We start from the raw sequence: 26,802 nt of genomic DNA, 5'->3' as shown, positions 1-26,802 counted from the left end.
GTTGTAGAAAACATTCAAGTAGTTTTTATAAACTTTCTTATCTCACTGAGTAAATGCCCAAGTGGTGAAACACCAGATATTTAAGTGTAAAATGCTTTCACTGCTTTATAGAATATTGGACTACATTTTGACTTCATTAATTAATCTGAAATTTGATAAATTAATTTGTTTGTCTCACTAATAATTTTTCTGCAAGCTTATTTTAGCATGAGATACTCTCATAACAGAATTACACATATTTATATATGTACTTCTCATTTCTCCTACAGCATTGTTCCCAAGTCTCACAGAAGGTTGTCTTCCTCTTGCTGTGATTATTGGAGCTTTTTTAAATAGGAAAATGACAGACAAATCATTAAGGCATTGATCACCTCATGCAAAAGATGGTGAAGCACTTGGGGGAGAAAAGGCCTTAGCCAGTTAACTATTTTATGGGTTAACAGTTTTGGTTTTCCTAACATCCTTTGTATAAGAGCCAGCGTTATGTAAATATGAAATTTCAAAATACTCTTACTGAGGAAGACAAATACAAAAGATTTTTTTTAGCTTTCAAGTAGGCCTTTCATTTAAGTAGGTCTTGCAACACTCATGGAAAAGTAGTGTGGGGTGGGGTTTTTTTCTCTATATTCCCAAGCTTATTTGCAAAGAGCTCACTTGTCTTTGTGTTTCAACTGGTTCACTTCCTTAGCACTAGGGGCCTGGCAAGGGGAACCAGAGGAACTACCAGGTATTGTCCAGTCTCCCCTCCTCTTTTCAGACTATGTACAATAGTGTTTCCCATTCTTGGCAGTGCACAGATTACATTCATTGCTGCTCATTTGCTGCTCTAAGTTTAAACAATTTAAGTTGTCTGTTAGGAGCTGGTCAGAAGAATCATTTCTTGTGTGATTCAAAGGACTGAATGCATCTGGCCAAGCTAATTTTAGTCTTGCAATAAACCACAGGAAAAGTTAGTAAGTTTTCAGAAAAAAAACAAAAAAGCAAAAAAAAACCCCAACTATGCTTTGCACTTCTCTTTTTCTATTATAACATCCATGTTCCTGCAAAAACCACCATGATGAGATAACAGGAGGAATTTTACACAATCTGTCTAACATTTCAGCACTAGAGTGCAACCCATATCTATATCAGATTCTTACATTTCATGTGGCACTGACCTGGTAGTTGTTATAATAGTCAGCAGAAGAGCAGAGAAAAAATAATTTTGCTCTTAAGATATTCCAAGACAATCTGAAAGGGGCTTTCTAAGCCTATCCTTACTCAGCTTTTCCACTATGTATTAAATGCTCAAACACTCACTGGGCCAGACAGAAACAGCAAGATTCCTATGACAGCTAAAGCACAACCAAGAGATAGATAGCTACATGTTTTAGTGATTGCTCCTCTGAACAGATAAATATTTTATGGAAACAAGCAGCTTCAATAAAATAAAAGATCAGAAATTCACATCAGACCAGTAGACCAAATAACTCAAGAGTATGGTCTGCTAAACCAGTATTTTGCACTATGCAATGCCAGTAATTCTATTCATTCTATACACTCGGGTCTGTCTACTTATCCATTATATCTGGAATAATTTTTAATTCCTTTTATTTCATATATTTACTAGTTTAAAAATAATTTCTGGTTTTGAGCAGCAGAAAAATATTTTTATTTATTTTTCCAGCTATAAAACTGTCTGAAACCTTAATCTTTGAAAATTTCCTATGTGTTTCCAGTAATTTGTTTGTTTGTTTGTTTTCTCTTTATTTTATGCTGCATTTAACTGATACCAATTATGAACTTGTTAACCCTGAGCTATGTCTGCACTGTATATTTAGCCCAGGTTGCAGTCCAGGGTTTTTGTAGTATCCAGTTTAGTGCATGGGCTGGGACGTGTGAGTCAGAGGTGGGAAGTGTGACTAACATCTGAAAAGGAATTGCTTTCTAAACCACATCTCAAGTGTGAAGACAACACTTACCAGCCAAGTGGTAAAAGCCAGTTTCTTAAACTGTCCCCCAGCTCTATCTGTGTTTCTGTGCTCTGACTCCTTTCAAAAAGACACCAAAAAACTTCGCTTAAACCACCACGGCTTGAACTGACAGTTTGTGCACAATCACCAGCCCTGAACACTCAGACATTTTGGTTTTTATTTTTTTTTCCTGTTTTGGGAAGCAACACCTAAAAGCTGTGATTTGGTCTAAGATACTGTCCCTAAGTTGTCCTTTGCTACCTACTCCTGCTTCTAAGCCTGAGTTTCTGTTCGTGTTGCTTTATCCACACTTGCTAGTGATGGAGCACGCTCTACTGTAGCACTACAGGCTGGGGACAGAGTTCCTGAGAGCAGCCAGGCAGAGAGAGACTTGGGAGTCTGGATTGACAGGAAGCTGAACATGAGCCAGCAGTGTGCCCAGGTAGCCAAGAAGGCCAATGGCATCCTGGCCTGTATCCGGAACAGCGTCGCCAGCAGGTCCAAGGAAGTGATTCTGCCCCTGTACTCAGCCCTGGTGAGACCACACCTCGAGTACTGTGTCCAGTTCTGGGCCCCTCAGTTCAGGAAGGATATCGAGGTCCTGGAGCAGGTCCAAAGGAGGGCAACTAGGCTGGTGAAGGGACTCAAGCACAGACCCTATGAGGAGAGGCTGAGGGAGCTGGGGCTGTTCAGCCTAAAGAAGAGGTGGCTCAGGGGAGACCTCATCGCTCTCTACAACTACCTGAAAGGAGGCTGTAGCGAGGTGGGGGTTGGTCTCTTTTCCCAGACGACTTTCAACAAGACAAGAGGCCATGGTCTTAAGTTGTGCCAGGGGAAGTTTAGGTTAGATATTAGAAAGAATTTCTTTACGGAGAGAGTGATCCAGCATTGGAATGGGCTGCCCAGGGAAGTAGTGGATTCTCCGTCCCTGGAGATATTTAAAGAGACTGGATGTGGCACTCAGTGCCATGGTCTAGATCTCTGAGGTCCTTCCAACCCAGCCAGTTCTATGATTCTATGATTCTACGATTCTATGATCTGGCTCTTCAGTGCCCTAGGGAGAGCATCACAGCCAGGATTTGGGGTGGGGGGTAGGTGCAATCTTGCAGTGCATACTTATCTGTGGATGTGGTTCTGGTGGCAAGAACAGATGCTAACAGTTTGACAGGATGCTGCCACGAGAATCATACTCCTCTTTAATAAAGGAAACCAGTCTCTGTCAAACAATACTCTACAAAGCAGAGGGTTCAGCGTCATCCCCATTCTTAACCACATCACATCCTGTCCTCAGGTGAGGCTGTGCAGCACACACAGACATCCCGGGGCTGAGGAACACCCACACCCACCAGTGAAGCTGCAGGGTGCTCTGGGGCACAGACATTGCAGTTGTGTCACCATTGCTGGGAGAAGGCAGAAAGGCTTTAAAAAGATGCTCTTGCTCAACTCCACTGGGATAATCACCGTGGGCAGCCTGAATCCCTTCTGGTTTTGTCTGTGAAATAAACTGTTTCTTTCCCAGTAGCTATGTTTTAAATCATTCTGCCACCCTGTGGTCCTTTCAGGAAATCATGGAAAACGCCTGTTAGAAAATCATCTTGAATTGCTGCTCAATGAAAGAAAAAGGCTGTTAAATGAAGCTAATGGTATTTTTATTAGGAAATAATCTTTAGACGATACGGGATTTTTTGCACTACGTAAGTCAATATTCATTACATAAGTCAATATTATTAATGAAAGCATCTTGAAAGGAAGTGTTTGTCTGGGGCCTCCTGGGTTCTCAAAATATTGACAGATCTCTTGAAATGCTGAAGCAATGAAATAAAGTCAGTAGAATGTGTTTCTAAAATAAATAAGATACCATATTGCAGGGATATATAACAAAATTATTGGGTAAGACCAGTCCCTTCATTGAATCGAGGAGGAGGAATTCTGGTGCTGCTGAGAATCAGAATTCTTTTCTGCAACTCTGTGCCGAGGCAACTGGGTGCCAAAAGAACTGGAGGAAGGAGCCACCAACATACACAACTGAGATGAAGCAGAACTATAGTAAAGTTTTCCATACGAGCAAATTCAGGGCTCTTGAAATACAGAACCCGGTATTGCCAAGCCTGATCTGTATTTAGAACACCATCCTGCTCTCAACAACACAACAGAAAAGAAAAAAAAAAATCAGTATGCAGTTTTGTCTAGGAAGAATTTCATCAAGGTGAGTTCACCCAGAGAAGTGAGCTGAAATGAGGAGAGAAAGGTACAGGAAAGAGCTGTGAAGAGAAAAGGAATGGGGAGAAGAGTCCCACTAAGAACAGAAGTGGGCCTTGAGCTGAAAAAAACAGGGGGAGAGAATCAGGAAGGGAAGAGAAAAATCTGGAAGGAAGTCAGCAGCAACAGAGCCAGGCTGAGGTAGGAGGTGAAAGGAATAAATTATCTTTGTGATGTCCCTCAGAGCTTTCCCCCTCTGTATTACACCATCTTCATAGTAAGGTGCTGCCTGTCCCCACAGCAACCAGCAGAGAAACAAAACCTGTCCTCCCTGTCTTCATTGACTCCCCTCTCTAGAGAGAAGCCCTCCAAATTGTCATTCTTAAAGATATCACTGTAGGAAACTGTCTGGAAGCATCTCAGGAGACCCACTTACTGCACATCCCCCCTGCAGAATGGCATCATCTACACTTTTCTCATAACCCAGTTTGGCAGACCCTGGGGCCCACTCCCTCAGGAATGGAACTTGTATAGAATTTTAATTAAAAATTTCTAAGTTTCCTAATGGCCTTTGGTGTTTCTCTCATTCAAATAGTTAAACTGGGAGGGAAAACTCGTTTAGCTCTCCAAAGAGGGCTTGAAGGGCAGTATCTCCCCTCAAGCCTCACACACCATCTCTTCTCAAGCAGTTCATGATGAGATCAGCCTCACCATCCACTTTCTGAACAATTTCTGGGGGAAAGGCAATTCTGTTAACTAAGGTCCATGCCAAAACTTGTGACCCAGCTTCCAACACCAAGTGGGAGAAATGAGAGGACAAAGATCTCTCCTAACTGTGCAGGCAATTATGTTCCAAGTTGAGAGTTATTGCAGATCTGAGCAGTCAAAACATCTGATAAATGGGAAGCTTAAACAATTTCTGTTGTCCTGGTTATAGCTTACCATGTGATGTCAAATTGTTCAGCATCTCAAGACATAGATATCCCTTGTGATATACTCATTACTAATCAGGACTCACAGAACTGTAAGAGAAAAAAATACAGCTACTCATTGAGACAGTGATTACAATGGAAAAATGTTTGGCCTCATGACAAGCTCTACTATTCAGCAAGAAAAAAACCCTACAGATTGTTAAGACTTACGCAGAAAGAATGATAAAAAAATATAACAGACACAGGAACATTCATGCTTTAGGGCTTGGCTCTAGTAATATCCGATCATGGGAGTATATGGAAGTCTTCAGGACAAAATGTTTCTTGCAGAGATATCTGCAGAATTTTTTGCACTTTCATGCCAAGCAGATGTTTGAGGCTAAAAAGGACATGGGACTAGAAGGACCCCTAGGTATATTTGGGGCAGAATGGGAAGGAGATAGCCTGCTCATCTAACATTTCAGCACCAGGAGGAAAGTTGAAAATGACAAAATTGAGCTAACTAGTAATTCTTGGGAGGCTCCAACCTAAGATCTCATTGTTCAGCATAACTGAGGGTGAGACTGGGAGGCCCTACAAGCAGAAACAAAAGAAACAACTTCATGGAAACAGATATTTGGTTTGCAGTTTATAGATCATCCCAAAACTGTGGTTTTTTGGGAAGTTTTTTTATGTGCTCATTTGTGTTGTTTTTTCAGTTTTTCCTTGTGTAAGCTTCTGCTCCTTTTGTTACATGAACTTTTCTTCTATTTGCTTCCTCATGGCTCTCATTCAAGTTTTTATTGTGTTATTTTTCACTTCCATTTTCCTGCACCACTGCACTCTTCCATATACTCTTCATAAATAGAAAATTTTATGCCTTTCCTGTTTTTGCATAATATGGCTATGGTTTTGACATTAATTAATTAACTAGTATATTTATTTATATTACATTAATACAGATAATATAGGTGCAGTTGGCTGGGATTTATTTGTAATGCTTAGCCCTAGCAATATCTCAAAACACAATAAATATTAACTAAAAAATATTTCTGAGGTTATTATCATGCTGACACTAGTTAATCAAGAAGTGAGAAGATGAGATACCTTGCTAGACAACACATACTGATGTGTGACAGTGTATGTGACATACACTGTGTATGTGGCTATAGTCTCCAGACTGAGACTCAAAATTAGCCACAGAACACTCTATGCAGTAGGGTTTTTTTTTTAAATTACCTTTAATTCCATTTATCTACACCAATTTATCTCTTAGACAACAAAGATAACACCGTTTCAAACCATTTTAGCCAGAGATGAATGTATTGCATGGTTAAATTCTAGGGCTCATAATAAAATGTTTCTGTTAATTTTGCAGTCTAGCAAAATCAGCCAAGTCTGAATTGTCATTTTTGCTGTGGTAGAATCACCCTGGTGATCTATCCAGAAAATGCAGATGGAACAAAAGACTTTCGTGGTGTACTCATGCATTAAATGACCTGCATGCCTGTCATATACTCTAAATTTAAATGGGACTGTGTCCCTGTAATTAATATATGCTTGAAAAAATACCCTGTTCTTCCATGCCAGTGTTAACAGAACTCAAAGCACCTTCCCACCCCTTGCACCCATGTTCACACAGTGAGAACATGCTCCCTAGCTAACAATGTCCTGGATGACTGGCTGGGATTGGGAAAGGCCATGATTGTAGGGTAGGTACCAGCTTGTTAAGGTTTACCCCACCTCATCATGAATGACATCAGTGTGGCATGACTGAATCTCTGGCTTTGTTTGCAAGTACATATGCTGTCCTTGCAGAGAAATGACATAACCACAAATCAGGTATCCAAGCACTAGTTGTCTCATAAACATTGAGCTTCTGGGTTCTTGTTTGGCAAGCTGTGCACTGTGATATTGTCAAAGTAATTTTCTACATGTGTGGGTGGTGTTTCTGCCCTGGCTATTTTGGCATGAGCTCTCCAGCTTTGTGCTCGAGTGCTTCTCCTCCAATATTTCCAGCACAGAACCAATTTTATGTCACTGAGCTACTCCAAACTATTGTATAGTTTACACAAATATTTAGGTTTGGTTACATCTGTTTATTTTCTCCTAATTTGAATTCAACTGTTTTGCATCTCCCTGTTGGCCTATTAAGAATGACAAGACAGCACTTATCTGAGGTAGCAATGAGCTATCTGGTACCTTGTGGTGCTTTGCTGATTGACATCATCAGCTATGATTATGCAAGCCGCTACTTTGCTGGTTTTGCTATTCATTAAGAATGGAAAATGAAAACATTTCTAACTCAATAATCAACTCCAGTGGAAGGCTGAATAGCTTATGCTCTGGTAATACACAGAATTTGTGTTAATTTAGGGTCCTGAGCTATGAACCAGAACACTGTAACAGAGTAAGAGAGATCTAACCTTTATGATCAGGTATAACATTTTGTGGATCACACTCATTTTGGCTTTCACCACACCTCACAAGTTCCACAACATGTTGTATAGGAAGGTGTTCTCCCCTATCATTCATGGCTTACTTTCTGTTCACCTAAATGCTCACCACAGTTCTTAGATTTGAGACAGGCTAGGCAATCATTACTCAAGATATGTGTGCACCATGGATTTATACAATGGCATAAGGCAGGGAAGAGATGTCCTGTGCTGCTCCTTGCAGAGGGCTGACCTCACAATGAGGTGGTGAGGCAATGGACCAGGTTGCCCCAAGAAGTGGTGGGAGCTCCATCCCTGTAGGTTTTTAAGTCCAGGCTGGATGGGGCTCTCAGCAACATGTCCTAGTGGGAGGTGTCCCTGCCCACGGCAGGGGGGTTGGAATTGGATGATCTTAAAGGTCTCTTCCAACCCTTAAAATTCTATGATGCTATGAAAATCGTGTTGAGATGCTGTCTCCTGAGTCTCAGCTTTCATTTTTTCCTTATGGTTTAATGATGTGAGCTGCAAAATATTTCCATTGCAATAGTCAACGTTGCCTATGGTTTTTACTGTTCTAGTCATGCTCTGTCATGGCTTTAGCTCAAGCACTTCTCAGCTGTCTCAAGCAGACAGAACCCAGATCAGGCCACAGTGATCCAAGCTGGGCCCTGAATCATGGGGAAACAATCCCCTCCAGGGGGGATTTACTGTCCCTTTCCTAAGGGACCAACCAGCCACAAGAGCCAGCAGATACTTTCCCTTGGGCAGCCTATCCCTACAGCTGTTGTGACAGAAGGACCTGAGGTGGGGTGACACCACTGGATGTCACCTGCAGCTGCCTCACCCATTGTTTTCCCAGCCATAGTCAGGCCCCAGCTGGGTCAGCCTCCCCTCTCCATCCCTGCTCTGATGCTCTGGTGTCATGGCAATACCCAGGGGGTGCTGGGTACCCAGATCAATATCCAGGGGAGAACTGGGCTGTGCGCCCCATCTTGGGCCTGTATGTATTATACCCCCGTATTATACCCACATATAAAATACACTGATATTTTATTTAAGACTTTTTAAAAATTATTATTTTTATTGGCATGCAGGTTTTATTACAGCCCAGCCTGGCCCTAGTACAACCGGACAGACACCAGGATTACCGTCGGACCTCGCCGGGCGGGCACCGGAGACCTCTGTTGAGAGCGATTGCCTCAGCCTCACCCTGCAGCCCTGCCGCCCGCCCACGTCGCCCTCACGTCCGAGCGCATCGCAGTGAAACAGAGAATCAACCCCTCCGGAGCCCGCGTCTCCTCCTCCCGCCCCGTCCCGCCCCTTGCCGCCGCCGCTGGCTCCTCCTCCGCGTAAGGCGGGTGCCGGTGTGGCGCGGAATTCAGAAGGGTTCGGTCCGGCGGGAGCCATGCGGAACCGCTCGGAGGTGGATGCTACGTTGCAGACGGCCAAACTGAATGCGGCGGAGCTGCTGCCGGTCGTGCACTGCCTCAGCTTCGGTCCGCAAGCCGGCGCCGGCGAGTGCTGCCTGCTGCAGCTGGAACCGGGCCTCTGCGCCGAGCTGGAGGCGGGACGGAGGTACGGGAGGGCTGAGGAATCCCGGAGGGGGATGGCCATGGCGGCTGGGGTGTCGCCGCCGTCCGGGACATGCTTTGAGGCACGTTCCGGACTGCGGCGACAGCGCAACCCTCCCCTTCCTTACCGTTCGACCCCATGAATATGGAAAATTTGCTTCTGAGGAGGCCTCTAGCCAGAACTGAGAAGAGGGTCCCCAGGAAGGTTGTGGCTGCCGCATCCCTGGAAGTGCTGGTGGCCAGGTTGGATGGGGCTTTGTGGGAGATGTCTCTGGCCATGGCAGGGGGATTGGAACCAGACGATCTTTAAGGTCCATTCCAACCCAAATCAGTCAGTGTTATCAGGCCCGTCCATACTTAGTGCAGTAGTGATGAGCTGTCAAGGTGAGAATCACGGTGAAGACCACTTGGGGCACATCTTAGCTGTGTTCATGCATTCAGCCTTTTCGAAGAGGAGCAGTTTGATTAAAACGAGTTTTGAGCACTTAATTTAATGGAGCCTGGGAGGAATTTCCCCAGTTGTCCTGCTTTGCCATTATCAGGTCCCCACTAAGAATCTCTGCTTTAACAAGTACACGAGCTGAGGAGTGGGGTGTGCATGGAGGTATTTCAGGAGAGGTTTTTCCTTGCTTCTTGGAATTTCTTGCAAGAAAATGTGAGTGGCTTTGAGAAGGGATTAGCTGAAGGACACTGTGTAATGGACACAATTTCTGTTTGCTTTCTTGTTTAACAATGGGCTGGTTTCAGTCTTCATTAGGAGTCAAATTGAGTATTTCATTTGGAAGGGACATAAAATGATCATCTAGTCCAACTCCCTGACCTATTCAGGGCAAACCAAGTTAAAGTATGTTATTAAAGAACAATCCTAGTTGTAATCTCATTCTAAGATGAGTGAATTAGTTCAGACTTTAAGCATCACATTATAAGTGCTATAGGGGGGTTTGTGTGAGTAGGCAGGTGAGGAGGTTTGATTGTGACCTGTGTAAAAACCTTGAATACTTGTCTTTGGAGTGGGAATACTCAAGAAGGTGAGGAAAAATATAGTGTTAAGATTGATTAGGTGACAATTATGTCTTTGTATTTGGTATATTCTGACTGCTGCTATGACATAAAACTTATATTTTTAGCTTCTTTACCCATGTATAAATGTGAAAAAAAAATTAAACAAGTTTAATAGGTGTTCATTCTGAAATAGAGGTAAAACTACATCTTCCTTTTGGTGCTGGATTTCTTGGTTTGTTTTATTTTGTTTTTTTTTTTTTCCTAGCCTAGTGATCCGTGGTGAAAAGGATGAACATGCAGTGTTGTGCAGCAAAGACAAAACTTATGACATGAAAATAGCGGATACCTCAAATATGCTGCTGTTTGTTCCTGGCTGCAAAACTCCAGAACAGCTAAATGCAGATCAAGCATCTTGCAATATTATTCATTCACAGGTATGTATTTCTGGGTTGTTGTTTGTTTCCTTTAATTCTCCACTTTCTTATTCTCTGTAATTTCTTGTATTTTATCCAAGATGCATATAGGAAACCCAGCTGGGGTTCCAATGCCTAAACATAGGTTTTTAATGCCATTTTAGATGACTTGTGGTATTGGTCTAGCTGTGAGCTGCCACTGCAGAAGCATGTGAGTCTCCTGTAGGTTCTTTGTATATTGAACAGCCCAGCAGGGTGTTGTTATAAATATGCTTTATACACAGGGGGCTTGCTATACCTTAGGTTGTCCAGAATGGCTCTAGGGCTCTTCTTTAGGCAACTGAACTTGATCCATAATGTATGATAATTACTGTTTCTGAAAAGTTAATACTTTGGTTTATTTTCAGTGGATAGCAATTACTTGTGGTAGGTATTAAAAGCTTTCAAAGAAAATCTCTTTCCCAGTGTTAACAGCTATTTTTAAAATAAGCTGTTTGCAGATTGATTCTTAGGTGTGCTTTCCTCAAAAGGCAGATTATGCCATGTCATGCCTGAATATTATTTTTACATACAGAAATATATTTGAAGGTGACTCTCAACTAGCATCTGTAAAGAGGTGTTAGACTGAATGATTTCGGAGTTCTCAGTTTAAAAAATTCACTGTTCTCTGCTCTTCTGAAGCATAATTAATAAAATTCTAGTAAGATTAGGCAAATATTACTACTAGGTCAATAGTTGCTCTAATGTATATAATGACATCATTGACAGGTAATCCTTGTCATTAGATGAATGTAATAATCAAAACAAGATAATTTCTTCTGTGAAGTTAACATTTCAGCTAATATACAAAGTAAATTCAAACTAAATTTCATTAATGAGACTGTAATATTCTTCCTCCATTTTCTTTTTTTTTTTTAAATTGTTTTTAATGATCTCGCTAGTCCTCTGAAGTCACACAAAGCAACACATTATAAATCACAGAATCATAGAACAGTGTAGACCAGATGGCTGGAAGTCCCATCCAACCTGGCTTTGAACACTTCCAGGGATGGTCCATCCATGTCTTCCCTGGGCAACCTATTCCAGTGTCTCACAACCCTCATAGTGAAGAATTTCTTCCCAATGTCTAACCTAAATCTACCCTGTTACAGTTTAAAACCATTATCCCTTGTCTTATCACTACACACACTTTTGAAAAGTCTAAGAAGTCCCTCCTCATCTTGCCTGTAGGACCACTTTAGGTCTTGAAAGGCCACTGTAAAGTCTCCCCAGAGCCATCTCTTATGTAGGCTGAACTACCCCAACTTCCTTAGCCTGTCTTCACTGCAGGGGTGCTCCAGCCCTCTGGACTTGCTCCAAGGGCTTCATGTCCTTTCAAGTGTTGGGGGCTCCTGAAATAGACACAGTGCTTCAAGTATGTTCTGTCATTTGCCTAGGAGTTCTTAGAATTTTATTTTTTGAGCTTTCTTAATGTCTTTTAAAACTTTCCATGGTGTATTGATACTGCAAATCCTATGCTATATTTCACAACATTGTGAGGCTTCACTGTCCTTCTCATGCAGTCTCAGTGCTGCTTTTGTACCACTTTTGATGCTAATACTACCAGCCAAAGAATCTGCCATTTTATTCACATCACACAGACCAGTTCCAGTTATGAGCTTTGGATTATAAATTAGAATAATTTGTTTTCTTTCCTATGCAGAGTACCAGCTTGTTCATTAGCAAATTTCTTAGAAAAGAACTTGGCAGAAAAAGAAATCTAACACTTAGGTAAATGCTATTTGAGGGGCAAAAAAGCTTACAACTTGATCAGGAAATCAGCATTTACCAAAATTTTGTGCCAAACAAGCTACAGAGTAGTTAGATTAAAAACTGAGAGCTTTTATGTATTAGAATTTGGATAGGACTTCCTCTACATACAGGTGGTTTGCTTATAGTTGATTTAAATAGAATACTATTTTGAAAATTTTGTGGGGTTTTTTTTAACTTAGTATTACTAGGAAAAGATATGTTGACAAGAATTGTGCTGGAATATATCCCATGTTTATTTTCTATCACAAGAATTATATCCCATGATGATCTTCTATCATTTGCATGTAGTTATTCCTTTTTTCATATGCCCTATGAACATATTTTTATCTGCCAGCAGTGGACTTTTACTAATTGCCTGCAGTATTTTTTTTATTTAAAATATTGCAATGATTGTTTCATCTTTAAAGTACTTACCCTAATAAATTCTTGTTCTCAGTGCGTAGAGTAATACTTCCTGCTGATAATTTTTGGTAAGCTGCTTTGAATCCAAATAGTAGATTGTTGGGTTTTTTTAAGTTGGGTTTTCAAGGGTTGCTGTTTTTTCTCATAGATTGCTGGCTTCTCCAATCACTACTGGGAGCTAAGGAGATGCCGACCTAAACTGAAGAAACTGAGGAAACTTTTAATGGAAGATCCATACGAAGGGCCAGATAGTCAGAAAGATCAGACATTTTCAAAGGTAAATCAGCAACATAAATTGCTTCTTTGTAACTGGTAATGGGCAAATTAAAGGGAAGACAAATCCTCCACTAGTGAAGTGCCTTTCCTCATGTTTCACAGTGCTGCTTTGAGTTAATTTTTTAAGCCCGTCACTCTAAAAAATAGAAGTGCTATTCAGTAGCAGGTAAGCAACCTTTTTTTTTAGTGAAGAGGGGAAAAGGAAGGACACTGAAAGAGACTGGAGATTTCCTTTTTTATGTGGTGAGTTTCTTGAAGACAGTCTTTGGGACCTTTTCTGAATTCCTTGAGAGTTACATGACTACTAAGGTATAATGCAGCCTTTCCTTCTTTGGGGCTATCATGTATGACATGTCATGCACAGGGTTCTCTTCTGACAAGAAATATTTGTATGCTATAATCAACAAAACTTTAATATGAAAGTTGATGAAAAAGTCTGTAAGGCAAATAAAGAAATTGAAGCCCTGTTTTCTATGAGTTTAAGTCTGGTATTCCTTCTCTTTACTTTATTCCTCCTGATACCTTCTCTTCTTCCCATGTCTCCTGAATCTTTTCCACAATGTCCACAGCCCCCTCCCCTCTCACCAAGTAATTGCTCTGCAAGGAGCTGTATGCATTGTGGCTGGGTCTGTGACACAAGTCTTCTAATAGCAGACACCAAAACCCAACACACAGGTTTGAGGTTATGCTGGAGGAGGCTTTCCCTCAGTGTAGGGGCTAAGTTGAAGTTCTGACTCTCAACTTATCCAAAAGTGTCAAGTGATTTTTGGTTTGCCTTTTCTTTGAATCTCTTACATCAATATGTGGTTCAGGATTCACTTTGCATTCTTGCTGTGATACTGTACTTAGGATGCCTGCTTGGGCTAGTTTGACATCTTAGGAATACAGGTACATTAGTTAAGCATGGCACAAAGACTTTTTTTTAGTTAGACTGGTTTTTATATTGAATGACCCACTGAGAAAATGTAAGTTACAGGAAAAATTTGAGACCATGGTAAACCTTAGAAAATTCAGTCTGGAGAAAAAAAACATCAATCATTTAAGCATTTCTTTCTTTCATTATATCTCATAATGCTTTATGCATGCTTACTGAAGCAAAGGAGGAGTAAGGGTAACCTGGTTTATTTCTTTATTTTTTCCCTTGTTGCAGTACACAACAGAAGATTTGTTAAGTCTGATTCAAGCAAGTGAAGAAGAAATACTGCACCAATTGCAGGTTTTGAGTGCCTGCAAAATTGAAGGTATTTGTCTCTAATGAATATTATTGCCTGGGAGGAAATGACCCTGTTGTTTTTCTCCCCAAAATATGTGCCCTTTTTCTAAGGCCCATTCCACATCTTTGTCTATAAAGATACAAGTTATTTCGAAGTACTAAGATGCGCTTCCATTTTTCCTATGTCCTCTCCTGCTACGTAACTGGTCAAAAGGATAAAAACAAGTAGGCATTGACCAGCCTGGCTCTTCCCAGGGTAATTCCCTCTTTCCTTCTACAAACACTGGCATCAGAGTATCTCACCCACAGCATGGCTATTTTTTGGCTTGTTGCACTCTTCAGTGGATGAGTGGGTGCTGCTTTCTGCAGTTCTAGAGTCCAAACCAGCTGATCCTTAGCTAACCCCAGCCTTTTCTTAGTCTTTTTTTCCTGCCAGGCTGTGCTTATCTCAGAAATTTTCCTACCAGGTAAGGCAAGGCTGGAGCAAGTGCTTCACTTTAGGACAGATCTGACTCATCCTGTACTTATCCAAGCTCAAACCCTCACCTGGATGGCCAAGAGACAGCAGTCCTAGAATCATAGAATAATTTAGGGCAGAACCGAGCTCTGGAGGTTTATGAGATCCAAACCCCCCTTTAGAACAGGGCCACCTTGGAGCTGGCTGCTCAGGGCCTTGGACAGTCAGGTTCTGAGAGCTTCCAAGAATGGAGATTACACAGCCTCCCTCCAGGCTGTTCCAGTGTTCAACTATCTGCAAAAAGAAATAAATTCTCCCAATACATACCTAGGATTTCCCTTGTTGAAACTCGTGTTTGTTACCATCACTGAAGACCACTCGGAAGACTCCTACTGTATCTCCTCCACATCACCCCAGTTAGGTAGGTGAGGACAACCTTAAAGATGACTTCCCTTGTCATTTACAGCTGCACAGCACTGTTGTACCAGATCTGTTCTGTGTCACATCTGGATATCTGTGGACTTGGTTGGACCTGAACTGCCACTCTGCCAGCCCAGTGCAGACAGTTCTATTTATGCAGTTCTGTGCCTAAATTAATAATTAGTTTTCCCAGGTCTGATTCATCTTTGAATGGGATTTGCAGTGGTTTTGTATCCATGGTAGTTACTTAAACTGTTATGAATAATTAAATTATTTAATTTATTTCTCCTTTACATTTGCTCTTATTACTCTGTTCTTTCCCTCATTTTTAATCATAGAATCATAGAACAGTTTGGGTTGGAAAATGCCTTAAAGATCTTCTAGCTCCAGCCCCCCTGCATGGGCAGGGACACCTCTCAGTAGATCAGGTTGCTCCAACCTCCATCCAACCTGGCCTTGAACAGTTCAAGGCAGGGGGCAGCCACAACTGCCCTGGGTAACCTTTGCCAGTGTCTCACTATCCTCACAGTAAAGAACTTCCTAATATGAAATTTTTTTCTACCCTCTCCCAGTTTAAAACCATTCCCCCTCATCCTTTCACTACACATCCTTGTAAAAAGTCCCTCCCCAACTTTCCTGTGGGCCCCCTTCAGGTACTGGAAGGCTGCTATAAGGTTTCCCCAGAGGTCTCTCTTCTCCAGTCTGAACAACCCCAACTCTCTCAGCCTGTCCTCATAGGAGGGACACTCCAGCCCTCTGATCCTCCTCGTGGCCCTGCTGTAGCCTCATTCCAACAGCTCCATGTCCTTCTTCCTGCAGAAGTTGCCCCAGAGCTGAAAGGGACAGAATGCTGTAAAAGTGTGACCTGAAAGTCCAGACTCCTGCAATGTATCTTCAAGGGAACAGAATTAAGGTGCTAATGTTTTCCTTCTAACACAGCTTTGTGGCTTTCTATTTGGCAGGATACTGGAGAATTCTAGAATTTGACTATGAGATGAAACTCCTGAATCATGTGACTCAGCTGGTAGACTCAGAGTCCTGGTCTTTAAGTAAGGTTCCTTTACGTAGCTGCCTGGAGGAACTTGGATCTCTAGAGCCCACGTAAGCAATTACTTGTAGTACTTAAAATTGTCTACAATCATTCTTATGAATTGCAATTTTATTAGAATTATAGTCTTACAGCTATAGGTTCCAGTTACAATAGTGTTAATGATTTATTTTCTTTGGCTCTGAAATATACAAGGGCATTAGTAATTTAGACAGGTTAGTAAACTTATTGTTTTCTGTTGGTAATATTTCCATTTATTCAATAGTAAAACCACAACTGCTGAATTGTAAATGGTGAAAGGAGAACAAACTTAAGCTGTAAATTCTGACCATCTTGAAATACTCATTCGGAATCTACAGATAGCCAAAAATGTTTATTTTACCTCTTGAGTAGTATCTGAGATGGTCAATATATATTCTGGTATAATAATGAATTCAGATCTTAAGAGCTGAGCTTATTATAGTAATTAAATATTACTAATTAAATAATTAGTAATTAAATAATTTAACATTACCTGGAGTAATTAAATAATTTAACATTACCTTTCAAAGTCTTGAGTTTAGAATGTATAGCATTTTTAATTTATTTGGCTTTTGGCTCAAAAAGAAATCTTGCTTTAGTATTAACTGCAGTTAAATTGTAATTCTATGTCAGAGGTCTAGAGAAATGCTTGCTAAGGGTGAGTTAACTGCCAAATTTGTTTCTTGCATGACTTCTCATTAGAAAAAGGTGACATTGCAAGAGTCTATTTTTCTTATTATGCCTTTGCTTATGTCTTTGCTACTTTCACCTAGTAAGTGGAAGAATACGGGAATTAGGAGTAACATGTTGAATTAACTCTCATCTCTCCTTCTTGTCTGCTTTTGTCCTCTTTTAACTTCCAACCTTTTATCAATTCATTCATTTTAGTCATGAAGAAGTATCCCATCATCCATTTTACTGGATTTTTCTTTTCTTTACCTGGTTCTTCATCATCTTCTTAGTAACTGTTTCTGTAATGTCTCAATGAACAATTTTAAACCTTGATTTCTGGTTGTTGTTTTTTCCAGAGAGATGATAGAACATATTCTTTTAAGTTATGGAAGAAAATACGTTGATGATGGTAAGTTTGGGAAAGCATGCATATTTTAATGTTGCATAAAGGAAATATTTATTCATGAATAAATGCAGATTTTTTGAGGATCACCCAAACAAATGCATTTGTAGAGAGAAAACTGAGCTAAAATCAGTAAATTTGGTGGGGAAAGTTTCATAGGAAAAAGGAAGATTAAACTGTGCAAGACACTAAGGAAAAATGAGGAATTGTCAGAGCTACCTGGAATGACTTATTAGGTGTCCTCAAAAGACATAATTTTGTGACTAAAGACACGTCACTAGTAAAATTTAGATGGAATCTCTCTTTAGGTATGCTAGGAGGTCTTGGAAATCATATGCTCAAGCAGTTAATTTCCCTTTTAATTATCCCCTTCTTCATCTCATACTGAATGATGATTAAGGAAGTGAAAGCTTTGTTTAGTTGTTCATTGACAGCCAGCAAAGATTTTAATACAAGCCATTCAGAAATAGGAATGAAAGCTGTAGGAAAAACAGCATTAATGTGAAAGGGGAAAAGGCAAATATATCTACTGATACAAATGAATACTGTAGCTCAGTGTTGCACACACAGTGTTCTGCTTAACTAGTTCTTGAGAATGAGAAGATACCATCCTCTATCCAGAGTAATACCAAGTGAGGTTACTTCCCAAAGTAAAAATGAGATACTTGGTTTGTAGAAGACAAACAGAATGGAAACATCAGGTTGTTGTCTGCTTTTTTATCAAAAAGCAAGACCCCAAGATAACCTGTTTTTTGCTTCTCAGCAGGGGAAGTTTACTTTGAAATGCATGAAGATAAAACATGCAGAGCTATAGCACAAATGCTTTTGCAAAATGCAGTCAAATTCAATCTATCAGAGTTTCAAGAAGTCTGGCAACAAAGTGTTCCTGAAGGGATGACAACAAGGCTTGATCAGCTTAAGGTAAAAAAATAAAGAAGTATAGATTCTTCCATGGGGAGGCTGTTAAGTGACTGTGTCATATATAGATTTTATTGATTAATGGATATTGATTGTGTTGTCAGATTTTTAGTTAAAGTACTTCTTAGGCATCCTCTTTGAGCATTCTCTTTGAGCACCAGTGAGTTGGGGATCATGACAGTTCAGGTTTCTCTGTGTCTGGCATGCTTTATTGTTTGAAGAAAAGCTGCAGCTGTACAGTTAATGCTTTTAACTGGAATGAAAGGTGAAGCTATTTTCAAGCAGACTGGAGACAGCCATTTGAGTAGCAAGCCCTATGCAAATCCTTTTCCTTGGAGTAAGCAGAAAGGTGTTGGAATTCAGTGGATTCCCCCATCCCTTCTTGACATAAAGGAAATGATACATTCTGCCTGTAAAACAGCACCTTTATGATACTTCCTCACTTTGCCACTAGTAGGGCAGTGTTAGAAGGCTTTGGATGTGCAAAGGGCAACTTGTATGGATCACTGCCAGAAAGAAGGAAGTCTGTTTTGTCTTTACTTAACATTTTGTCTCTGATGCTCCAGGGTTTGGCTCTAATGGATAAAAGCTCAAGACCAGAGACTATCTCTCTGCTAAAAGTAGAAGACTTACCTGAAAATAATCAGGAGAGATTTAACAGCTTATTCAGCATACGGGAAAAGTGGACAGAAGTGGATATTACCCCTTATATACAGTAAGGATATATTTATTTTTATTCTAATGTAATTAGTGTTGTATTCTTCTCTTTTTGCATAGCTGACTTCTTGTCAGGTATGATTGCCTCAAATACTATACTATAATTTTAATATGAATTCTATATGACTAGAATCTCTACCCCTGACTGTAGCTATATTTGTTGGTTTTAAACTTATGTAAAAAGCTGATCCTACTGAGTCTAAATGGCCAATAACTCTGTTTTATTTGTTTGAGGCATACTTAATTATAATCAGTCTCCATATTACAACACAAGAACTAGAGAGCATCAGTGCTTCCTGTACTGTGTCCTTTGTTCTTTTGGTGGTTAACATTTACACTGTAATGCTGTCTGGAATGCCCAGCCAGGATACATGTGAACAGATAGAGATGGTAACACAGAAGTGACTACATCAAACCCTTATGAGTGGCTCTAAATTTACTGCAACAGAATTAAGTAGTTAAAAGATAACCATTTTGCTAGATTGAAAAGCCTTTAGAGAACAGTAATAAAACACAAACAACTCCCCCTAAAAACCAAAATCCTTGTTTCTGAAGTAAATAATTTAGTTTTTTGCCTGTTGCTTAAATGTCAAGCTAGTTCTACATTTTTCAAAACTTTATGTGACAGCCACAATAGTATGTTTTGTTTCTCCCAATATCCTAATGCAGTGCTGTATTTACAAGTATTTCCTGGTTTCATTTTGTATGGCAGTGTCTCTAATGCCAGTGTTATCTGCTTTATTTCCTCTGCAGAGATTTGTGTGCAGAGAAGCAGACTGTTGGTGCTCTTCTGACAAAATACGCTCGTTCCTCAATGCAGAATGGTGTCAGAGTTTATAATTCCAGAAGACCCATCTCATAAGAAGTGTTGTCTTAAGAACTGAGAATACTGAATGGAGTAACATTGAATGTTGCTGCTTTCTTCCTTCTGGGGAAAGGAGTTGTCAGCTGATACTACACAGTGTTTTTTTGTTGTTGAGTTTAAGCAGCAAAGCTTCTTGAACAAGTTTTGTTTTCTGCTCAGCGAAGCAGAATGAGAGCACTTGCCTCTTCTAAGAGTCCCTAATGTCAGCAGCCCATGCCTGCCTCCCTTTGCCCATCTTTTTTTTCCTTTGTGTCTGTACTTATGCTCGGAGTCCAGCTATTTCTTGAATGCCCTTGTCTATCCATAAACTGAAGTCTGACATGAGAAATTAAAACCTCCTTGGTAATAACCGAATCACTTGAATTGATTTCAACAGCAAAGGGGAGTCCCTTGCCTGCTTCCCATTAGTGAACATTCTTAAAGATAAGGTTTTCTTGCAGTGCTGACTTCTTAAATACTGCAGCCAAGCTCATGAAGAAACTATTCCCAACTGAGACTACACTAGTCTCAGTTTTGGAAGGTGGTTCTTTTTTTGATCATGTCTTTGAATAACACAGGCACAATATCTTGACACTTAAACACTTTGCAGAATTCAGATATTGCAAAACACTGAATTGCCACCATCTGTGAAGATAGCACAGTCAGATACTGTGGTATGAACTTCCTATCAGCTGCCATTAGAATGTGACTGATGTAAAATTAGTGTTTTACAGAAGACTACAAAACTTTTTAATAATACTGTTTTCAAAAAACTGCTATGGCAAATGCCTGCACATGGAAATTCTGCCCTGAAAACTTAGAGTGGAATATTGTTCTGTGCAGAGCAATGAAACAGAACATTTTAATGGTATTGTTGTGAAGGGAGTGCTAGGAATTGAAACTTTGTAATCATTAAAAAGGATTGTTTGTCAGTAGAGTGGTGGTTTTTTAACTCAACAATTATAGAGTCTTTTTATACAAGAAGCATTTGCTGCATCAAATTCAGATGTTACATGAAAAACTTGGGAATTACTAGCATGGCAAACTCCTGGGGTAAGCAGGGGAAGAAACTTTAATAACTCTTAAGATGGCTTTGTGCATCCTTAGACTTTTGCCGAATAAAAACTGCTTCCTGATGTCTGCTTATTCTTGTCCATTGATGCAAGATGAGGTCCCTGTGCTCCACATTTCTGCTGCATGCAAGTGTGGTGTTTGGTGCAGTTGGGTATAGACTCAGCTGGCTTGTAACAGCTCTCTGAACCAACTGCCTTGTTCCCAGTCTGGTTTCAACAGCTGTGATCCTTTCAATAACACCAGGTTTCTTCTTAGACCCACAGCAACACGAATGTCAAGGCTTTGGAAATAATGTCCATTACCTCATAGGTTCCTTCACGGGAATGCACAAGACAAATAGGATTTTCTGATACAACTGTGTATTTACACTGGGTTTTGTTTGTGAATTAAGTATGAATTCAAGTATTGCACAAACATAGCTGTATCTTAGTAGTGAGATAATGTTTCAGGTTTACCTAAATTAATTTTATACCTGTAGTCATTCTGCATGTTCACAGCGCTGATTTGTCAGATGTTTACTATGAGATGCTTTCCAAATTTCAAGAAATACTGATTTTTGAAGGGCAAACTCCTATTAGCTGTTTTGATGATCTTACATAAAGATTAATCAAGATTTTCTTATAAATTGTCTCAGTTAAGCAGAAACTTCATGGTGCATCCTCCTAGTGCTGTAACTGAGGACACTCGATGCTTTGGGCATTTGAGGTCATTGGACCCAACCCCATTTTATGCCTCTGTGCAAAGTTTCCTGCAGCGCTGCTACTGTCTCAAATCCGTTTTTTGATTCAAAACTGCAGACTGATGTTTTAGTATCTTCCTGTGAGTCTGGCCCCTCAGGAAGTTCAGGTAGAACGGTTTCGTGCATTCCAATAGATTTAAATGTTTGTTGGCCACCGGAGCTTTCCCAGGGCAACCGCGGGTACCGAGCGGCAGTCCCGTGTGTCACCCAGCAGCAGTGGGACCCCGGCAGCCTGAGCAGGGACCACTGTGCCCAGTAGCAGCCTCATGCCCTCCGCCCGCCCCAGAGGCACAGGCGCCATCGCGGCTATGGCCAGCCCGCTGCAGCCTGCGCCGGGACGGAGGTTCCCGCTCCAAGGGGAATCTTCGCCTGCCGTGACGACAGCCGAGGGCGCTACTGCGCTTAGAACAGCCCCGACCCAACCGTGACCCAATGGGCCCGGGCTGCCCAGCGGAACAGCCTCCAGCTCCCCCTGCCCCTCACGCTCCCGCTCCCGCCGCGGCCGCGCCTCACACTGCGCACGCGCCAGTGGCCGCCGCCGTCCCTGAGGGCACGCGGGGCGCATGCGCACGAGGACGTGACCCAGCGCCGTGCGCTCCTTCTGTAGTATTTTTTTATTTTATTTTCTTGATTTTTCTCTTCTTCCTGCGACGCAGATACAGCTCCCTTACCAAGAGGAATGTTTCGGTAGAATTTCTATCCCTGAAGGAATAAAGCTTCCTTCCGTGGGCCCTGACCTTTCAACCGCCGGGGTCAAAGGTTGGGAGCAAGATGGCGGCGGCTGCAGCGGGGCGGCGCGGTGGCGGGGCCCGGCGGTCCCGCTGCTGAGGGAGCGGGAGCTTCGCCGCCTGCAGAGCCCTGTCCTGGGGCCGCCTTGCCCTCCATGCTGCCCGGACCCAGCCGCCTGTCCCGGACCACAACGAGCCGCGGGAGCCGCCAGCCCCGCCGCCGCCCCCCGCAGCGCTCGTCTTCCCGTCAGCGATAAGGCCGCACCGCGGGGCGCTGCCCGGCAATACGCGACCCCCGGCGCCGCCTCTCCCGCTGTCAGCGGAGGCTGCTGCCCCGGCCGGCTGTCCCGGGAGCAGAGCAGGAAGGCCTCGGCCCTGCCTTCCCGGCCGCGGCCTTCCTGAGTCAGTGTCTGCGGAGCCCGCCCGCGGTGCCGTTGAGCCGGTTGATTTCCGTGGCTGCTGCGGGAAGGGAGCAGGAACGCCGCCGAACTGGTACCGTACCCCTGTGGAGAGGAGAGAGGTTGTGTGCCGCGCTCAAAAGGTTATGTGGAAAGACTGAATGTCGTTTGTGCTGTAACTATGGTGCTTCTTAGAGCTGAAGATGCCTGACTGTGGGGAGCAGCAGATCCACTGGGGAGATGAGTGATCAAACACGACCTGACCTGGGGAACGATCGAAGGACCCATCAAGCGAGGATGATGTTGATGCCAGTCTGACGGTCAGCAGTGTGTGTCTGGTGCTGCTGTTCAGGATGAATAGGAAGAAAGGAGACAAAGGATTTGAGAGCCCAAGACCATATAAATTATAAGTATCTTTTTTTTTAAAAAAAAGTTTCTATATTTGAGACCAATGCACATTTGAAACAGACCACAGGCTGATCAGTAATTATTTACCTGAGAAGGTTGGAAGTATTGCTTATGATGTAGCTAGAAAATGTGTGTTATAAGCCTATGTTTTATTATGTAAATAGACTCACTCGTGGACAGGGAGTCTGTCAAACATGTAGTCACTGCTTAAAAGTATATACTTAGAAGTATAAATTGTGCTCTTCGGACCTTGGAGATCTCCACACAGTATCAGTGTTACAGAGCATGCTACCACGTTAAGTTCTGGCTGCTGTGTCAGACTGTTTTGACTTAGGGGCTTTTTTATCTATAAATAAATGCTTGTGTTTTCAACAACCAGTTTTGTAAAGTAAATTGTAATTTTTATACATTCATTATTTATATGTAACCAAGCTGCAAATCAGCTGGTTGTGGATTTCAGTGGGTCTTTATTTCTGTTTGAACTTCCTTGATAAATCTGCAACACAGTTTATTCCAAAGTAGAATTGCTCTTATTATTATATACATTTTAATATGTAGGTAGTATTTGAATCTATAATTGGATAGTAGGTACTATAATTCTTTGTAGGGATTTTTATTGAACTCGCTCAACTGAAGCACAGTCACTTCTTAATGCACAGGATGTGCAAATATGTACATATAATGTGTGATGTGGCATAAAAGTTGTATTATTGCAAGGTTCTACCTTGAGTTGTGAGTTTTACTGCTTTGAAGTCTGAAGATGCCACCCACTACTGAAAAAATGTAGAAATAACTTCTAAACTTTTTAAGAAGTTGGAATTATTATTTTCTCTTACATTTTTTAATTCAGAATTTTAATTACCAGAAGTTCTAATACATCATTCAGAATTAAATAAATGCATTTGTCTTGCTTAAAATTCCTATCCTGATTGATGTCTAACCATTATTTAAAATAATGCATTCTTATAAATAAAGGCACATGCTTTTATCTTTTTTCATGCATAATACTTGCTTACTTTCATTATGTATGAGTGTCAGCTCAGCAGGTAAATTTTGCGCAGAACTCCCATAACAGATATATATAAATAACAGATATATATAAAATAACAGATTTGCACATAATTCCCATAACATAAATTTTGCACAGAACTCCCCCCTTCCAATCCTGCACATTACTGATGTGTTAGAACTTAGTTCTGTACCATCAGCAATACCATATTTTTACAGATTGTTACATTATGTTCAAACACGATGTTATCTTCTGGTGTTACTTACAATATTCATACTGATATGATGCTGTGCTTTGGTTTTTTTGTGACTTTTCTGTCCTCTAATTTTCATGAAATTTTTGGTTTGGACCATGTTAGAGATTTAGACTATCATGAATTCTCCTCATATAAATGTGTGCTCTATGCAGTATTTAGCTATCTGTACTTACATCCTGTGTGAGCTCTATGTTTTTAAAACTGGGTTAAATTATTATTTTTAATGCTGACATTTGTGCAAAACTTCACTTATTCTAATTTTGTTTTTTCCCCAGCACAACTCACCAGGTAGTTTGTATCAACAACATAAATTTTCAGAGAAAGTCTGTTGTAGTAAGTATTTTTTAATAAAATGTGTAGAAATTAAAAGCCTGGGCTTTCTTCGTGCTCTTAGAGGAAACAGCTGCATGCACAAGCTAATTTTGTGCTTTGGCTTCTTTATGTTTTAAACTTTCTTATCTTATGCCTCTTACATACCTGCCGTTCCTTGAGATCTGTCAAATAAAATACCTTCTAATTGTGAACACTTTTAACTTCTCTAAGGAAAAACTTTCTAAAAGAAAGTCACTGCATAGTAAATAATATTACAAAATAATTTACAATTAGGAATTACCTTCATCTCAGTGTTAGCAAAAGTTAGGGATAGGGTTAGAGTTTTCTAGCATATATGTATTACATTACATGTATTACTGGGGCTTTGAAGAGACTCCCAGTTTCGGGCCTGAAGTCATTGAGGAGTTTTGTGGATTTTGGTGTCTACCTAAATGGATTCTGCACAGGTATAAAAATCATTGTCTTAACCTCAGACACCAAAACCTAAAACGTAGTGATGCTTGTCCATAGAGGCAGATCATTTCCACTAAAACAACCATGACTGTCATTCATTTTGAAGTGTTTTGTTTTATTTCACATCTGGGAAAACTCACCTGTTAAAATTACAGGAAAGGAAATAAAGGTATTCTAGGCATTTAAGAGGGCAAACCAGTTTTCTTTTTGAATAAAAAATAGACATGTTTTTACCTGTGACTTTCCTTTGGAAGGCGTTAGTGAGAGTTTTCTTTGCCTATCTCTACTTTTTGAATTGGTAAGGATTTTACAAAAGGTTTTGATTTGTGTTTCCTAGGGTTATGTGGAACTGACAATATTTCCCACAGTTGCAAACCTGAACAGAATCAAACTGAACAGTAAACAATGCCGGATCTACAGAGTGAGAGTCAACGACTTAGAAGCAGCTTTCATCTACAACGATCCAACGCTGGAGGTTTGTCACCACGAGTCAAAGCAGTAAGTGATATGCTTAAAACTTTAAGGACATGGTGTCTTCTGTTGCTGTTAAGTGTGACCTGTTTTAGTGTACTGACAAGTTCTACTTGATGATTTCCTAATGGTAGCAGAAGTTTCAGACAGAAGCAGTTAACTGTTGTTATGGTGGTACAGTTTTGGGAAGTATTTAGCAATAATTTTGACTCATGTTATTCTTTGGAGTTTTATGCTAACATTAATTTGTTTACATCAGTATAATACTATGTGAACCAAAGCTATTATGTTTTAATAATTTGTTCTACAGAAATTGTCCAGATTTTTATGATGAGCAGTGTCATATTGTATGATTGGTTTTGTTCCTTCCTGGTTTTAAACATAAGGGTATTCATAAGGTATCAAAGTTTTTGAGAATATTTGCCATTTTTCTAACAAGATTTTGTAAGAGTTTTTCTGATTTTATTAAACATGCTTAGATAGCCTTTTATATAAGACAAATTATGTGACTTCATGTGTTTCAGGTTAACTGTTGGACTACTAAATTAAGATGCTAGTTATTTACTGTACTACTAATTAGATTTATGAGAACAGTAGACAAATGGCATAACTGGTTCTTTAAGAGGTTGTCTGCCCATTGCCTTAATGACTAGAAACTTTGAGAATTTTCCTAGCACATCTCAATTTTCAGGTTAAACCTAACTTCTCTGACTGTTGTCTGAAAGCTGGAGTATTAAAGAGACCTGTTGGTCAGTTACCAAGATTTATGTGCTACTTTTTATCCAAAATTACATGTAATTGGCTGAACTGTTTATGACAGACACTACTCATCACTGAAGCAAGAATTTCAATAATTCAATTTGCAAATACTATGTTCATGTCATAGGACACTGAATTGGATGTCAGAGTTTGGAAATTCTGTTTGAGTCCTTATACTGAACCACTTGAGTCTACTAATTCTAAAATTCCTGTCTGGAAATCAGATTCAGGAAAGATAACTCTATGATTTTTTTGGATATTTTCTTTATATAGCATCTTACTGGTGCAGTGGAACATCATCCTTTTTTCATATTATTCTGTTTAATGGCAGTATGTGAGATTTGAGGACAGCGGATGCAGAGTGAAATCTTGTGTCACACAAGGCTGCAGTGCCCTGTGAACTTAATAGATAAGTCTCTGTGGTTCATCAGTCTCCTGTGTTATTCATAGATACGAAAGACAGAGGTCACCAAATACTCTTAACAAAA

At 40.6% G+C, this 26,802-nt stretch overlaps 2 protein-coding genes across 7 annotated transcripts in view; both read left to right on the top strand.

The window, feature by feature from the left end:
* Positions 1-8,814: 8,814 nt before the first annotated feature.
* On the top strand, positions 8,815-20,713 carry DSCC1 (DNA replication and sister chromatid cohesion 1). Of its 2 annotated transcripts, none has more exons than XM_008505342.2 (9): positions 8,815-9,072; positions 10,336-10,504; positions 12,846-12,974; positions 14,124-14,214; positions 16,026-16,164; positions 17,161-17,213; positions 17,974-18,128; positions 18,692-18,840; positions 19,596-20,713. In XM_008505342.2, the coding sequence occupies exons 1-9, from the start codon at positions 8,903-8,905 to the stop codon at positions 19,702-19,704; spliced, it is 1,164 nt and encodes a 387-aa protein (XP_008503564.1). In that variant the 5' UTR covers positions 8,815-8,902; the 3' UTR covers positions 19,705-20,713. The 2 variants fall into 2 exon arrangements, with proteins under 2 accessions (XP_008503564.1, XP_008503562.1); XM_008505340.2 differs by having other exon boundaries at positions 17,971-18,128.
* A 1,535-nt stretch (positions 20,714-22,248) lies between these two features.
* TAF2 (TATA-box binding protein associated factor 2) overlaps positions 22,249-26,802 on the top strand; it is a 58,287-nt gene continuing 53,733 nt past the window's right edge. For 3 of the 5 annotated variants that reach the window (XM_030444807.1, XM_030444808.1, XM_030444805.1), the window contains exons 1-3: positions 22,268-23,031; positions 24,577-24,631; positions 25,422-25,582. In XM_030444807.1, the coding sequence (XP_030300667.1) occupies positions 22,979-23,031; positions 24,577-24,631; positions 25,422-25,582 (269 nt within the window). In that variant the 5' untranslated portion in view covers positions 22,268-22,978. Of the gene's footprint in view, positions 23,032-24,576; positions 24,632-25,421; positions 25,583-26,802 lie in introns of all 5 variants that reach the window. The other 2 variants (XM_030444806.1, XM_030444809.1) reach the window with 2 other exon arrangements.

Source organism: Calypte anna, chromosome 2 (genome assembly GCF_003957555.1).
Source record: "Calypte anna isolate BGI_N300 chromosome 2, bCalAnn1_v1.p, whole genome shotgun sequence".
Lineage (NCBI taxonomy): Eukaryota > Metazoa > Chordata > Aves > Apodiformes > Trochilidae > Calypte > Calypte anna.
This window is presented reverse-complemented; position numbering and strand designations above follow the sequence as displayed.

What these genes read in the sequence shown, in the direction of transcription:
- DSCC1 (XM_008505340.2), top strand. Translation starts at nt 8,903, where the DNA reads ATGCGGAACCGCTCGGAGGTGGATGCTACGTTGCAGACGGCCAAACTG. An exon ending in CTTGGATCTCTAGAGCCCAC is followed by an intron (nt 16,165 to 17,160) that starts GTAAGCAATTAC and finishes TGTTTTTTCCAG; the next exon opens with AGAGATGATAGAACATATTC. An exon ending in AAGAAAATACGTTGATGATG is followed by an intron (nt 17,214 to 17,970) that starts GTAAGTTTGGGA and finishes TTTGCTTCTCAG; the next exon opens with CAGGGGAAGTTTACTTTGAA.